This window comes from Pseudoliparis swirei, chromosome 18 (genome assembly GCF_029220125.1).
Source record: "Pseudoliparis swirei isolate HS2019 ecotype Mariana Trench chromosome 18, NWPU_hadal_v1, whole genome shotgun sequence".
NCBI lineage: Eukaryota > Metazoa > Chordata > Actinopteri > Perciformes > Liparidae > Pseudoliparis > Pseudoliparis swirei.
The window spans coordinates 9,263,019-9,279,144 of NC_079405.1; the positions used below are offsets into that span (position 1 = coordinate 9,263,019).

The 16,126-nt window shown below is 43.8% G+C and overlaps 1 protein-coding gene and 1 long non-coding RNA gene across 2 annotated transcripts in view; one reads left to right on the top strand and one right to left on the bottom strand.

Moving 5' to 3' along the window:
• snta1 (syntrophin, alpha 1) overlaps window positions 1-16,126 on the top strand; it is a 32,956-nt gene that overhangs the window by 15,006 nt on the left and 1,824 nt on the right. Inside the window, exons 3-7 of the mRNA XM_056437662.1 lie at window positions 12,191-12,386; window positions 12,695-12,884; window positions 13,459-13,589; window positions 13,992-14,188; window positions 15,642-15,829. Of these exons, the coding sequence (XP_056293637.1) occupies window positions 12,191-12,386; window positions 12,695-12,884; window positions 13,459-13,589; window positions 13,992-14,188; window positions 15,642-15,829 (902 nt within the window). The remainder of the gene's footprint in view (window positions 1-12,190; window positions 12,387-12,694; window positions 12,885-13,458; window positions 13,590-13,991; window positions 14,189-15,641; window positions 15,830-16,126) is intronic.
• LOC130208492 (uncharacterized) lies at window positions 7,559-12,183 on the bottom strand. Its single transcript, XR_008834427.1, has 2 exons — window positions 10,560-12,183; window positions 7,559-8,698 (listed from the first exon to the last, which is right to left on the bottom strand). It is a non-coding gene; the product is annotated as an uncharacterized LOC130208492 (long non-coding RNA).

Here is a 16,126-nt window from a genome sequence, read left to right on the forward strand (position 1 = left end):
TGTGAAATATGTTCAGCTTGTTGCTGTTATGGTTTCACCTCTTTGGTTCAAGATGTGTTTAAAAGATAGATTAGTGGGCAGTGAGATGCAAAGGCTGGACATTTAAAACCCAGATGCAAGGCTTTTATTTCATTTTCAATTCTAAAAATAAACATTCTGTTTGTATTCATGAGAAATGACGACACCGTCATCCTGCGTGGAATAGAACACCATGGACTGCATGGTGTAACACCCGGTTCTGTTTCTCCTGTGTTCTGTTTCTCCTATGTTCCGTGTCTCCGATGTCTCCTCTGTGTCTTCTCTGTCTTAATTGTTTAATTCCCTGCACCTGCCCTCAGCCACTCTTGTCTCGTTACTGTCTGATGTCGTACACCTGTGTTTCCCCCCCCTATATATTGTGTCAGTCTTTCCCTTGTCTCCTGTCGGATTGTCGTCTCTAGTTCCGTGTCTTTTTCCCGTCATCCTGTCTGTCGTATCTGATCCTGCCTGCTTCGACCCTGCCTGTCTGCCTGCCCCTTTTGGACCTTGTTTTTTTGTAAACTGTTTTGCCTCATTAAAGAGTGCTTTTTTGTTATTTATATTGCGTCCAGCCTGTCTCTCTGCGCCTGAGCCACACTCCATCACAAAGACCTGACAGAATATATAGGGGGGGAAACGGGTGTAAGACATCAGACAGTAACGAGACAAGAGTGGCTGAGGGCAGGTGCAGGGAATTAAACAATTAAGACAGAGGACATGGAACATATGAGACTCGGAACACAGGAGAAACAGAACCGGGTGTTACACATGGAGGACATGGAATTTGGCAGGTCTCCAGAACCTTATTATTTCTTCATTCGAAATGCTTTTAAATGTTGAAATGTAGTTGTTTCTACTTCCTTTCTGTTTTAATCTACGACCTCCTACTTTGCCGATTCTTGAGATCGTGGACACACGGACATCCCAGCTCTGTGTGATCTGTTGGAAACATGTCGAAACTCAGATGTTTATAATTTGTTCATGAGCGTGGGCGCTCTCCGTAAAAGGAGGCGACCTCTGTGTTGCCACGCTCGTTTACATCAAGCCTTTCACGCAGGCTATATTTTCAAGTTTCATTACAGCTGTTAACTTGAAGTCCCAGTGGACACGGTGGTTTGCTATTCCCATTATATTCAACACATGTGTGACTACATCACATTGACTGCCATCATTCCTCTGGAAGTGCATTAATGCGTCTTTAAAATGACCAGAATGTGAAAATTCAATATGCACGAGTAGGAGTGTGTTTCAGGAGCGCCGGAGGAGAGATTAGATTTGAAGAGGTTCATCTGTGTCTGATGAGTGTTAGCTGAAGTATGCTTTGTCAGCGCTCTCAACAAGAGCTAACCCCAAACCTAATCTCTCTCTCTCTCTCTTTGACACACACACACACACACACATATGTTCCTCTGTATCAAATTCTTCAACTTCCCGCAATTTGTATGCCGTGCATAAAGAAGAGTTTTGTGATCCGCAGCGCTTTGCTGTTAAACTGTAGATATCAACCACGTGGTAGTTTTGGTTATGTGGGTTGTCATTGAAGATCATGTTCATAATTTTACATTAAAATAGTCTGGGTTATTTATACAAGGGGCAGCCCTTCAGAAGACTGCAGACCAGCAGTTTGAGTTACATTTTGCTTTGAGGGCTAAAACTCGTATCTACAAATCAAGTTCTCCAAGGACATGCATGAATATAATCCTCAAAAGAAGAGATGTACCATACTGCAAGGCCAGCTCACATTCAATTAAATTCAGTTAATTTTGTATAGCGCAATATCATAAATTACAAATTTGCCTCAGAGGGCTTTACAATCTGTACACGTCCGACATCCTTGTCCCAGGACCTCACATCGGATCAGGAAAAACCTTCAGGAGAGCAACAGAGGAGGATCCCTCTCCAGGATGGACAGAAGCAATAGATGTCATGTGTCCAGAATAAATAGCGTTACCAAGTTATAACACATTTCATGAATATGACAAAAATGTATGAATAACTATAGTAGTGGGCCAAGATCCAGACCTCCACAATCCATGAAACAGAAGGAGGTAGAGGGGCGGGGCAGGAGGCAGGGCCACAGAGACAGGAGGCATCGCGAAAGAGCCCAGACCAATGAGGTCGGCCTTTGAGGCAGGAGGCAATGAGAAGGAGGCAGGGCCATTGGGAAGGAGGCCAGGTCTAGCCCAGAGGCTGGATGCCGGAAGCAGGCTGAAGGGGTCAGGACCCAGGACCAGCTTAAAACACAGCCAGGTCCAATTGATGAGATGTGAAGTCACAAAGACTCCAGGGAGGAAGTGGAGTTAATAATGTGTAATGAAGAGATGACAATTCATCCATAAGTAGAGAGAAGAGGAGAAAGGTGCTCAGTGTATCCTAAACATCCCCCGGCAGCTATAAGCCTATAGCAGCAGATCAAGGGGCTGGACCAGGTGAACCTGATTCAGCCCTAACTATAAGACTATCAAAGAGGAAAGTCTTAAGTCGACTCTTAACCCTTGTGTTGCCTTCGGGTCATTTTTTTTTTATCATCAATACACCCCCCTCTCTTTTTTTTTTTTTTTTTCAATCAATGTTTCACCCTCCTGTTACCTTTATATTTACTAACATATTTTACCCTTTGGGTTCAATTTGACGCCAGCAATTAAAACCTCCAGAAAATTATTAGAATTAATATTGTTTTCCAAGTTTAAGTGTGAGACACTTTATGTTTGTTTGTTGACTACCGAAGAAACACCGACATTAAACATTGAATGGGGTCAAATTAATCCGAAGGCGGGGGGAGGGTGTAATATTGATTCGGGTCAAAATGACCCGAAGGCAACACAAGGGTTAAATGAGGTGACGGTGTCTACCTCCCGGCACTGTCAGTTAGACATCTGGTGTAGAAGCTTTTGAGTAACGGTGTACACTCTGGTAGTATAAACTCAAAAGTTATGAGTCTGACAGAAGAGGGTTCTGTGGGAAGTCCTCCAAATGCTCAATGTCAACGCCATATGTAAGAACAAGGTTGGGGGTGTGGCCAAAGCTGTGAGTGGGTTTCTGTACTCTCTGACAGAAGCCAATCGAGTCCAACAATGAGATGAATGCAGCCCTAAGGCAATCATTGTCAACATCCACATGGATATTAAAATCACCTACAATAATAAGTGTATCAGTTTTAAGGACTAAACTTGATAGAAACCGGGTGGCCGGTACGGTGTAACAGATCGAATTGGCTGTAGTGTTTTCCAGGTTGGATGTGAAAGACTGAGAACAAGGCTTTCAAATGAGTTGTAGTTTAATTTAGGTTTAGGATTTATGAATAGGCTGTAGTCAAAGATGGCTGCTCCTCCACCTCCTCAGCCGGCGCCTCGAGGAATGTGAGTATTAATATGACTCGGAGGAGTCGATTCATTTCGGCTGACATATTCTTCATGACTCAGCCAGGTTTCAGTAAGACAACATAAATCAATGTGATTATCTGATATTAAATTATTTACAGCTTTAGATGACAGAGATGGAGTCCACATTTAGGAGTCCACATTTAATTCTCCTGTTTTGTTGCACTGTTGAAATAGTGGTGTTAACCTTTATGAGGTTATTTTGTATGACTCCTCTTCTGCTTCGTTTTCATTTAGTTAATTGAAGTGGCCGTGGGACAGACACAGTCTCTACTCTAGAGTTCTGGGTGGGTAATGGCTCGGATGGAAGAACAGAGAAGGGTGTAAGACTACAACTCTCCGGTGGTGTCTTTGGGCCAAGCTGCCTCAACCCAGTCGGGAGATGAGAGAGTCTGTGTGTCTGTGCAGCAGCTAATTCATCTGGTGTGTGTGTGTGTGTGTGTGTGGCAGCAGCAACTCCCTGTGGTTCGGTCGCTCTCGCCGATCCGCTCGCTTCACCAGGATTTCAGACCCCCTTCAGAGAATGTTCGGCAATAAGCAGGGTTCGTACGGTCATGGAAAACCTGGAAAAGTCATGGAAAAAACTTAAATCATCAAAGTTTTGGAAAAGTCATGGAAATTTGTTATAATCACATGTTCATTTACGCCGAGTTTGAAATAATTAATATATTTTTTTAAAGAAAGACGCTCAAAATATAAGCCGGCGTACGCTCTCAATACGCAACATTTTCAAAATTGTTCATGTTTATACCGAGATTTCAGTTTGGTCATGGAAATTTGGTTTAAAGTCATGGAAAAGTCCTGGAAATCCATTGGTCAAAATGTGTAAGAACCCTGAATAAAGAGCAGGGGTGCTCTGATTTCTTTAACGGACGCTTTACGCCTCACGAGATCTTTTGGCCGTCAATCCAGAAGCAGTGGCAGAGGTCCACAAACGGCTGATTTCTTTTCATATATGACTTTTTTTCGAGACATATATGTAGCCCCCAGTCATCCCATAACTGAACATTTCTCTATTAAATATCCGTTTGATCCAGATTTTATTAGCCCGATCTGGCACAGTGTGACATGCAGTAAACGTCATTCAGCGAGAGAATCTGGTCCTTTTCTCTTCGGAGTCTCCGCAGGATTAATACATTTCTCACACTGTACCCCAAATATTGGTCGGATGGCTTGTCATCGTGGATCGGTCCACTCGCTGGTGTGTCCTCTGCCATGGTGGCTCTGTCTATCTTACATTCTTGGCTTTGCTGTCGTCTCATGAAATATGTCTTTAAAAAAACAAGTGCACGATGGTGTCCATTAAACGATAAGACTTGTATCATAACTGGAAGACCAATTTAAAGTTATGGATGGGACAAACCCTTTTTAGATATACATTTTTTTGGGGGGGATGGGGCTTCTTCCTCTTTTTCTCAATTTGACCCGTCTGGTTGAGAAGTGGATCTGCATGTGGCAATAATTCAGCGTTGACCCTGTGAAATCAAAGGCGGATCTTTTACCGATTGGCCCGTGCGCGATTAATCTCCACGTGCTCAACTTGATCTGATTCTCAACTAGATTCTGTTCAGAATTCACATGAATGAATGAAAGGAACTCGGTGGGGATATATATAAATGTACGATCCGCACCAGTGTTGACGCGCGAGCCGCGCAGCAGTTACGCCAATGACATGACGCATGTACTTATCACCTCATTAAAAGTTTCTGTGACATGCTAATTATTACTTTGAAAAGAAACCTTTCCCATGTAGCCTGACTGAATTCCTCCAGTTTCATACGACCTATTGGATCTTTTTGTTCTCAGGGCTCACGTTGCTCTGTTCTCTGCCGGAGTGAATTATTTAACGGTGAAAGGATCACGACCTTCTTTTAATTCCAGATGTATCATTATCTAGTTGGAGAATTGTTTCGTGGAGCCGTTCCGTGCCGAGCGCCAGCCCATGTGGTCTGATTTTTAATTGCCGACTAAATGAAATTCCATTCGATTTGGTCTTTCTGTTAACCTTCACTGATCTCATTTAGAGATGAAATGTCTTCTTGCTGTCGTTTATCTTTCTTTTTGTCTGAGATAAATGAAGTTGTCTGTGAATATAAAATCATTTTTAGTTTTTTTTGTGCATGTTCCAGTGTGCAGTAGTGTGGACAAGTTTTTCCTGGTTCCATTTCACCATCATTAAACATTTTGACAATCAGCTACACGCTCACAGATCCAACCATCGCTCAGGAAAGTCTCACTTTCTTTTTGTTTTGTTGCTGCAGGTTATTTTGAGGATCCGTCTCGTGGAGTGTTGATGATGATGAATAGCGAGTCTATATGACTACTACTTTTGCAATGTTGCAAACTGGTATAAATCTGGAAAACTGTGGATAGAAACAGCCGAGAAGGAGAACAAAAAAATGGAAATGATGTGAATTTAAGTAAGTCATCATAATGTGTAATCGGGGAATAATTCATGTGCACATCTTCTCCTGCAGTCTGCAGTGAGACCTCAAACCCTGGGGACACAAAGCCCGGGTCCTGTTCCGTCTGGAGCCACTGGCCCGTGAGGACATTGCGCTTGGACTCAGCAAGGGGAATGGATTAACTCGCAATAACATTGCTTTATTAAATCACAGCCCTCTCTAAGGCCCTCTCTCCCTTTGGCGTCAAGTTTGCTTAACAGGCCCCCGCCGAACCCCGCTGCCCCGGTTCGGGGCCCCCGATAAATTCTTTGTGCCACTCTCTCACTTCATTACGGGCTCAGTCTCCACTGAACCGTCGCACAGTATTGTGCACGTAGGGGATGGAGGAAGGGGGGGGGGGGGTGTAATAGGCACGGGAGAGTGCGTATGCGGCCATTATTCACAATAAATACACAATGAAATTAACACAAAATGACTTTTCAGCAATATTAAAAACTGCTGATCTAACAGCCAACTCTAAATTAATTTGACTTCTAACACTGAATTTGCAACAATCCTACTTAAGATTTCAGAGACATGACCCACTGTCATTATGCATATTTCAAGTGTACATTCATGTTACTTTTCAGTGACATTTCATAAACTATTTCAGTTTTCTTCCCATATCGCATGTTAACAACTTTTAATTGATGTCATCAGTGAAGAAAACAAAGTGTAAATGAGGTTCATTTCCACTGCAAGTTTCCATTTAGAATCCCACCGAGCGAACCAAAACTAACCTCCGAATGGAAAATGTCGTTTCTTTGCATTTCAGGCAGGAAATCAACACAGGGAAACCGAAGTTGTGAGTGTTGATGTCTGCGGCTCAGCCTCTCTTCCACTCTGTTCTTGTCCTCTGCCAGATCCTGATCAAGTTTCCTTCACTGTTACTTTGTTGAATTAAGACGATTAACTCCTCCTGACACACCGCACACAGTAATCAATTCAATTCAATTCAATTCAGTTCATTTGTATAGCCCAATTTCACAAATTACAAATTTGTCTCGGAGTGCTTTACAATCTGTACACATAGACATCCCTGTCCCAAAACCTCACATCGGACCAGGAAAAACTCTCAAATAACCCTTCAGGGGGAAAAAAAGGGAAGAAACCTTCAGGAGAGCAACAGAGAGGATCCCTCTCCAGGATGGACAGGTGCAATAGATGTAATGTGTACAGAAGGATAGATTTAGAGTTAAAATACATTCAATGAATATCACAGAGTGTATGAATAGTTCATAGTAGGCATATTCCACGATGGAGACCTCCACGATCCATCAGGCAGATGGCGATGGGGAGGAGGAGTGGGCGGAGTCTCAACAGTGGGCGGAGTCTCAACAGGACAGTGGCGTAGTCAGGAGCAGGAATTCCACGACCCAGACCTCAATGATCCATCAGGCAGATAGGATCTATGCCGTCTCATAGGGTCCGATGACCCCATGAGACGTGAAGTCAAAAGGACTCAAAGGAAATCAACGACTGTATGTGCTCTGGCTGTGTGTGAATTGGCCTAAAAGTGTGATTGGGTGTGCTCGGCCTTCTCTCTCTTACCCTTTCAGCCTCTCCATACCATACCGTGGCATTTATCCATGGTTTTAATGAGATGGGCTCCAGGAACAATGAACTTCTCTGAATCAGAACAGCAGAAATCGTTGGCGCACTGACAAACACATGAACCCAGCATTTATGCATCAATGAAAGGAAACTCGGACCAAGACCTTTTTTAAAAATCTTTATGTGTGCATATACACACCTGCCTCAAAACGGACCACCCAAGGATTTGGTAAGAGTAGAAAATATGCATTTCTCTGCACTATTGAGCCTGAATGATAAACCATTTTTAACACTGGTATTAACACATCTGATTTGTTCTGTAACATAAACAACTAGAACGGGCACTCGGTAGAGCGCATACCTTCGCATATCACAAGATTGGGCATTGAATTATGAACATTTTGGCATTAGTTGCATGCCAATTGGATACAAATTGACCGTGCTATTGTAAAAAGAAGATGTTGACCTTTTCATGACCTTGACCTTTGACCCGATCGATCCCAAAATCTAATCAAATGGTCCCCGGATAATAACCAACCATCCCACCAAATTTCATGCGATTCGGTTTAATGCTTTTTAAGTTATGCGAGTAACACGCATACAAATAAATAAATAAATACACGGCGATCAAAACATAACCTTCCGCATTTTCAACGCGAAGATAAATATTGACAAACACAAGGAATCCTTAAAGCTGCTTCGATCAATATGTTGGACTCTGTACTTATCGGCCTCCACCGGAAGTTATCATCGTTTATGCTGTTATGTCTGTCGGGCTCCACTCTATACACACAAACACATACACACAAACACACACACACACACTCCTTTTTCTCATGCATACATTTGTTTACAACATCTATAAACTATAAGCATATTTCTAATATTGACTTGCGACCTGTTTTTGCACCATCCGATTAGTCCTGTAGGTTTCTACACCCTCTAATTCATGATGGGCAGCCTCTTTTAATTGGACTCACAGGACTTTGATTTTTTGTAATCCTCGTTTGACCCCCAATGTACCGAACGAAAACGGCGAGTGTTCCGTTATTTATGATGTTGTTTTGGACATCTTTCCTCGTTGGTGGTGTAACATCGGGACATTCTTCGCCTGACATGGTTTACAGAGCCAGCAGCAGGCTTCTGAGGCCGCTGACTGGCCAGCGACATTCCAGCCGCTCCCACGGTAACCAGTGGCAGGGGGTTATTCAGCTGGAGCGCATTGTTTCCCTCGCTGCACTTTTTTCACCGCATGGTAATGACCGCCATCGACACCAACTCTCTGGTTTTCTGAGTAGACACCTGTTGAAGCAATTATTAAACCATCAGTGTGTGTGTGAAAAGTTAAAGAGGGAAAAAAGGGTTTTCAAACCACAGTGAAGTGAATTGTGTCAAATTGAATTGGCTGAAAATGTCTGGTCAGGGTTTGTGAGGTTCAATGTGAAGACTTTAGAAGGAACAGCTAAGTGGCAGATTTTGCAGAAGAAGCAAAGAAGCTCCACACACACACACACACACACACACATGGCACAAAAGTAGTTTCGCTGGCAGCCCGATAAGCTAAAGTAATAACAGTGCCACCTCAGCTAATTTTAGCTCTGTATTGAATGTGCCGCCACTGGTATTCATGGAGACATTTCTGGCTGAGCTTAACTGTGTTCGGTCCCTCCGTGTCTCATGTCTCACTCGTTCTTATTTTCTCCATCTCTTTTCATTCCTGTGTCTCTCTTTCCCATTTTGTCCGTTCTTTTCCACCTCCCCCTCAATTCTCCATCCCTCTCTCCTTTTCATTCACCACTTAGAATCTCCACATGGTGTTTTCAGAGAAAAGTAAAGCCTCTTTCACGAAGGACATTCATCCTTACACTTGCTATGATTGGTGTTTCCCCCTCCCAGCCTATGTTTTTGTTCTGCATATGAAACATGAACTCGGTCTTCCATAGTAATGCTTTTTTCACACTTGTTGTTTTTGAGAAACTTGTATGAAGTGATCCCTCAAGTCTTAACCAGGTTACAACCTGTGCAGAGTGAAGATGCAGAAGTGTCTCCAACGTGCATTCTCTTTACTGGCCGCTAGGGGGCGACACCTCTGGTTGCAATAAGAAGGCTTGATTGTATGGAAGTCGATGAGAGAATGACCCTGACCTCCTCCCTTGCTTTATTACCGAATAAAACACTGTGAACAGGACTTTATGGTCTTCAATACAGCATGATATGCATGTGGTAAATGAACCATACAGCAGGGTCTGCTTATGGGCTAGAGAGAGAGAGAGAGAGAGAGAATATGTTTTCACAGAAGAAGAGTCAGAGGAGCTACAGGATGGATATTGTTTTCAAAACTGAGGTAATTCCATTGTCTGCAGCAACTTAAGTCAATACATGTTGGCATCGGGTTTAAAAGAGTAAAGTGTTCAAAAGAGTCTTGTTGGAGCGATGTGTTTTGTGGAAGAAGTCTCAACACCAGGGATGCATATAAGAGTATTTATTTGACAGTCATTTCTGGTTGCTTTAAAGTTTCTGTCGACCTCCAATAATCAGACAGACAATCTAATGTCTCGCAAATCAGATTAGTACTTACAGTCTCCATTTAGTGAGCTTAAAGCTCCCAGTTTGTGTGTTGTTCTCACTCAGCACCCCGATGGCGTGCTCTCTCCTGCTCAGCATTTCAAAAGAGACCGAGCTTCGCGCCAAGAGAGGTAACAGCTGCTTTCCGCTTCCGGTTTAGAGCCCTACCCCCGGTTTTAGACTTCAGAATAAGAGCCTAAACAGGAAACCAGCTAGGATCTCAAGGGAAACGCACAACCTATCATAATAAAACCAATCTCATTCATACTGTCCACATCCTACAGTTGTGATAACAATAAACCTCATAAAATTAACATTACAGTTACACATATAATACAGTGATCATACTTGTCTATGCTTCTTAATACATTAATCGGAATATTCCTCCCTAATATCCACTATGTCAATTATCTTTCTATATGCATTATGTAAAACATAAGACTTCCTTATTTACATGTGCAAGTGTCCATAAAATCCACCACAACCTAACAGGCTTAAAGAAAAGAAAACTGAGAATGAGAATTTTTGATCACACGGGAACAGCCACGCGACGGCAGACGTCGATCGTGCGAGGTCGTGACCTTTTGAACAGACTCACCGTTCCACTTTGGCGCGGCGGCGTCCGACTGGGGCAAAAGCTGAACGCCATGACTAAAAGCGACCGGTGAAAACGAGCTGCGGCGGTGGAGATGTAATGTCAGTGTGTTGGCGGAGCTCCGAGCTCTGACTCTCAGGAATTTCAGACGGAGCCTGATGTAACTCGTGACACCGAGTCACTCTGACGCCTCCTGAGAGAAGTGAATAATGAGAAACCCGAACGTTTGGAGCGAAGCATAAAACCACAAATGAGACGAGCCGCGACCCAGTTATACGACGTAGGGATGTTTCATTAGAACCGGCGTGTTCTGGGAGCGGTGGAAGCCCCCCCCCCCCTCTCTCACTGCCGGTGTCCTGTGCTGTGACACGTGTGCTCGCCCTCTGGCGACATGCCTCTTGTCCTGTGCGAGAACAGCTCTCCACACTTCCCCAGTGAAACCAGAGCTCTGCCTCCAGCCGTCGGCCTCATGCATTGCCATGTCCTCTGGGCTATTTTTACTCTCGCAAAACCCATACCACAGTGTGCTGGACTTGCTGGACTGGTGCTAAGGCCGTGTGTGTGTGTGTGTGTGTGTGTGTGTGTGTGTGGTAAAACTGAGTATAAAAACAGATGTGAGCAAAGAAAACAACTGGGCAACATGCCAAAAGAAGACTGTTATTCTAGTGATTGTGCGTCTCAATTTTGCAGTTATGGGAAAATGCTGTATTTTGTATGACTTGGAAAAGTAATTGTGGTTCAAATGTTCTAATTGGGTTTCTTTTTGGATATTTAATCTGGTAATTTAAGGTGGAACAAAATATGAAGTGTGGGACGACAATTTCGTAAATATGAAGATCTTCCTTGGAAAATACTCGGGTAATGATTTGTCAAATTACACACTCGTTATGAAATAATATAGGACCAGTTATGTGGAAACGACCTCAAAACAAAGAAGAGCAGACACATCCTGTTAACATTTACAATTTCCCATGGGAAAAATGGCGTGACGACTGAAAAGTGTGATTTCCATCCGACAGTGTGGTTCTGTGATTTTCAACCTCCCGTTCCCTGTACTTATGGTGTTTTTTATGGATTAAAGTAAATCATACGTTCTGAGGCATTATATTTTTTCCGGTTGTCCCTCTGTGCGTCCCGTTCTCTTGAAAGCGTGATATCAGGGAATTTCTTTAAATGTGGCCCATTTTTTCCTAGACTCGAGGTTGATTAGAATGTGGTGGTCAAAGGTCACTGTGACCTCACGCAAATGTTTGGGGACAATAGCTCGATAATTTATATGCTAATTATGACATGTTCACACATATGCTTCATAGGATGAAATGATGAAGTGATGCTTTGCAACTCGACTGCTAGTTTTAGGAGGGTAGAAGCATAGCTTTTCCATGTTAGGAGTGTTTTTTTTCTTCTTCATTTAAAACCACGATAAGCACTAAAAACTGAGACATCTGAAGTGACAGAGAATTCTCACCAATTAACCGTATTTCTTTCTTCATGCCGTAAAGTGCCGCTCCAGCTCTCAGCTCATCTCTGACCCCGGAGGCTCTTTCTTCACATCCCAAATTCCTTTTTCCCTTCCTCCTCCGTCCCCCTCTGTTTCCGCTTCATCTAATGCTCTCCCTCTCTCCGTGTTCCAGTGAAGTACATCAAGGAGATGTCGGCTTTCTTTAAAAACTCGGGATCCCCCGGGGCCGCCCTCCCCTGGGACTCTCCCCCCTCCACGCCTCAGAGGGGCACTGAACTCTTCCCCGCTGAGGTGACGGAGCCCTGCAGCGTCCCGCTGAAGATGTGCCAGGTGTCACGGAAACAGTGCCCCCCGGACACAGAGAACAGGTACAGCATGCTGGACGTTTGAAGCCAGTTATGAGCCACACATTATTAATTCATGTATTCCTTTTCAGGAAAAAGTCAATCGGAAAGATCACAGCCTCAAAAGAACACTTTGGCTGAGAGGGAATATTGTAAAAGGGACTTCTTACCCCCCCCCACCACCACCTTCTTCCCACAGTCTCTTTGTTAATATCGGAAACTTCCACTTCACCCTGAATCTTTTCTCTTTTCTCAAAATGCCCCATTTCTCCATTTTTGAGATTCACTTTGTTGCTCGTTTCCCTCTCTCTCCCTCACTTCTCATCCGCCAGGTATTTCGAGGTGATTTCATCCAGCAGGAAGAACTCTGTGTTCCTGCGGGCCAAGGACCCGGCCATGGCTCAGTCCTGGTACAACGGCATCCTGGCCGGCGCCGCCAACCTTTTACCCCGAGTTCGGGAGGAGATGAAGAGCATGCAACTTGGCGTGGAGGTCAAACATCTGGGCTGGATTACAGAGCAGGTGTGCAAGAATGCAGATGTGCATGGTTCACGCAGCAAGACCTGCTCCGTTTGTGTTTGATGCTTTTCCCCCTGTTCATGTTTTATGGTTCTGGGTTCAAAACTCTCACGCCATACGCTTCAATCCGGTCTATTCATGGTCCAGATCCTTTATTCATATCTTCAATTCAGTTTATTTTGTATCGCCCAATATCACAAATTACAAATTTTGCCTCAGAGGGCTTTACAATCTGTACACGTACGACATCCCTGATCTTTGACCTCACATCGGATCAGGAACAACTCCCCAAAAAGTAGAAAAATAACCTTTCACGGGGGAAAAAGGGAAGACACCTTCAAGAGAGCAACAGAGGAGGATCCCTCTCCAGGATGGACAGAAGCAATCGCTGTCATGTGACCAGAAGGAATCATTACATAGTTACAACACATTCAATGAATATGACAGAGTGTATGAATAATTAGTCGTAGGCATGGACCCCGATCCAGACCTCCACTCCACTGATGTCCCTGGGGTGTTACTATCGGTTATCTGAGTGAGCTTAACGGATTTCTTCAACTCTGCTGCACATGTGCAGGTGACCCAGGGTCCAGAGAAACCGGTGCTGGCCATGCTGACCGACAGAGACCTGCTCCTGTATCCCTCTTTGCCTGAAAGCAAAGAGAGCCTCAGCAGCCCCACCAAGAGTCACCCGCTCATTGCGACCAGGTTCCCGACACACACACCCATGCATCCACACACACACACACACACAGTCCTCGACCTATCGAGGCAGTGAGCACACGTAGCATGTTTGGCATTTAATAGCCCTCCACCCCGAGCGGCCCAGAATTGAGAAAAGCTGCCTTTTTGGGCTTGTCTTGGCCCCGTCGGGAGAGCACTAGCTCACTTTTTCCGTAACTGGACTATTGGACATTCTGCGTCACATTCATTTGGAAAACATGAGTGGAACCACAGCCTCTGACTCATGGGTTTTTCCTTCCCTCCTTTCTCTCGCGGTGCACTCCACATCCCACTCTTGTTTCTGCAGCACATCGGCGTGCACACCCCTTCATTTGCTCTTCTTAATTACCCCTCTTTCTCCCCCCCACGTTCTCCTCTCCCGTTCAGACTGGTGCACTCCGGACCGGGGAAGAGTTCCCCTCTCCTGGACTCTGACCTCTCGTTCGGCCTGCGTTCGGGCACCAAGCAAGGCGTGGAGACCCATGTGTTCAGGGTGGACTCTGCCAAGGAGCTGTCCACCTGGACTCATCTGCTGGTGGAGGGTTGCCACGATGCTGCGGAGCTCATCAAGGAGGTCACCACGGGTACGGATGCAGCCACGCGTTTGACCCCCAGCTCCACATCTTCACTCTTTCTACACAGTTCCTCTGCCTACGAGTCGAAAAACTCTGTTCTGAATGACGCGACCGAGGTCCACGGTTTGACTCCCACCGGGGTCACCCTCTTCTCATGGCACCGAGGTCACGTGTCTTTTGGTAGATTCACTACATGTTAAGTGACACATGATGAGAGGCATATCAATTCTATAATATAGTGCATGAGAAAGACTTGTGAAGTGTTGTGTAGTGGTAGCTAGTTTACAATGAGTACCAGAAACTGAAGTCAATAATTGTGTATTTAAAGACACTTATATAATAGTAGATTTGATCAATATATATATATATATTTATATTTATATATCTAAATATGTAATCAATATTTATACATATATTAATCTCAAAAAATATTTATACATATATATATTTATAATATATATATATATATATATATATTTTTCTCTTTGAAATCCCTCCCAAAGTGAATGCATGCTAAACACTGTTACTTTACACAAAAAAAAGTTATTTTCTACAGGGAACAATCGATCTAACTGAATGAACACAACACAAACGCAACACTGCTGTCACTCTAAAATTGATTGACAAGTCTTTCACACTGACACAATTTGTGTTTAAAAAACAAGTTGTTTAGGACGTGTTTGTCATGCACTAAAACATGGCGCTATTTCTGATTTCAGATCTGCTGGCAATCAAAAATGCTCAAAGAGCTCAAATCTATGTAATTCAAACAATTACAAGATGTTCTATTCAACAGACGCACAAACGTCTCACTACATAAAAGTGGCCTGGATTAGGACGCACAATGAATGGTTTCTCACACGAGGATTTCGTGACTGTCGTCTTTAGCCGAGTGTCCTCAATCTCTGAGGATTTTATTCTGGCTGCATGTTTGTGAAGGACTTGACGTGAACTGAGTTTTTAGAAAGGAACATTTGTGGTTATCGCATGTATGTAGAGCAAGTCCAGCTGGATACATGTGATGTCATATAAGCCATGTCTGCAGTGACTGCAGCTCTTTTCACTTCCATGATTCAGACTTCTTCTGAAACATCCCTTCAGTGCAGTGTAATGCTGTGACAGCGCCCTCTGCTGGGAGCACGAGGTGGTGCCAAAACCGTCATCCTAAAACCTAAAATGATCTAATTTTAGAAATCAGACTTAGGAGGCCGATTGTCTTTTTCTTAACAAAAACCATTATTTAATTATTCTTGTCATCCTTTCAGTCTCACACGCATAGATACAGCCAATAATTCTGGGCTCAGTACCAACACTGCGCTCACAGCGATAAATATGCAATATAAATCTGGATTTATTTCTCAAGGACTACAGCGGTGTGCTGTAAAAAGCACAACCTTACCTTCCCTTTGTCCGCTTCTGTGTAAGCCGTGTTCTTTTCTCCTTCATTTTCTACCCACGGCAGCCTGCAGTTGGAATGGGAAGGAGTGCACCCTGGGAGTCCACATTGATGAGGGGTTCACACTATTCACAGAGGAGATGGGTGTGAGGAAGAGTATTCTGCTCCAGCAGCCCTTCGAGCGCCTTAGAATGTCCTCGGATGACGGAGTTCGCATGATATTCCTCGACTTCGGAGGCCCAGGCGCCGAGATTGTAAGCTACCGTTTTCCATTCAACTTGCTCAGTACGTAGCACTTTTAATATCGTTGCATTATAACCACCATACATATAAGATGTGGTATTTAACGTCAAAGTTGGCTTCGAATTGTTGTGATGACAGTCGTGGAGAGAGTTTGACATAAATGTCTTAACAAATCTGGTTTATAGCGCTGTCACAACGCCGCTGGATTTCTTTGAATGATTATACAAATAAAGTTTTGACACAATAATCTAAACACATGATCCACTCGGTAGCTTGTTGCAGACATTGATGATATGCGGTTGAAAGCT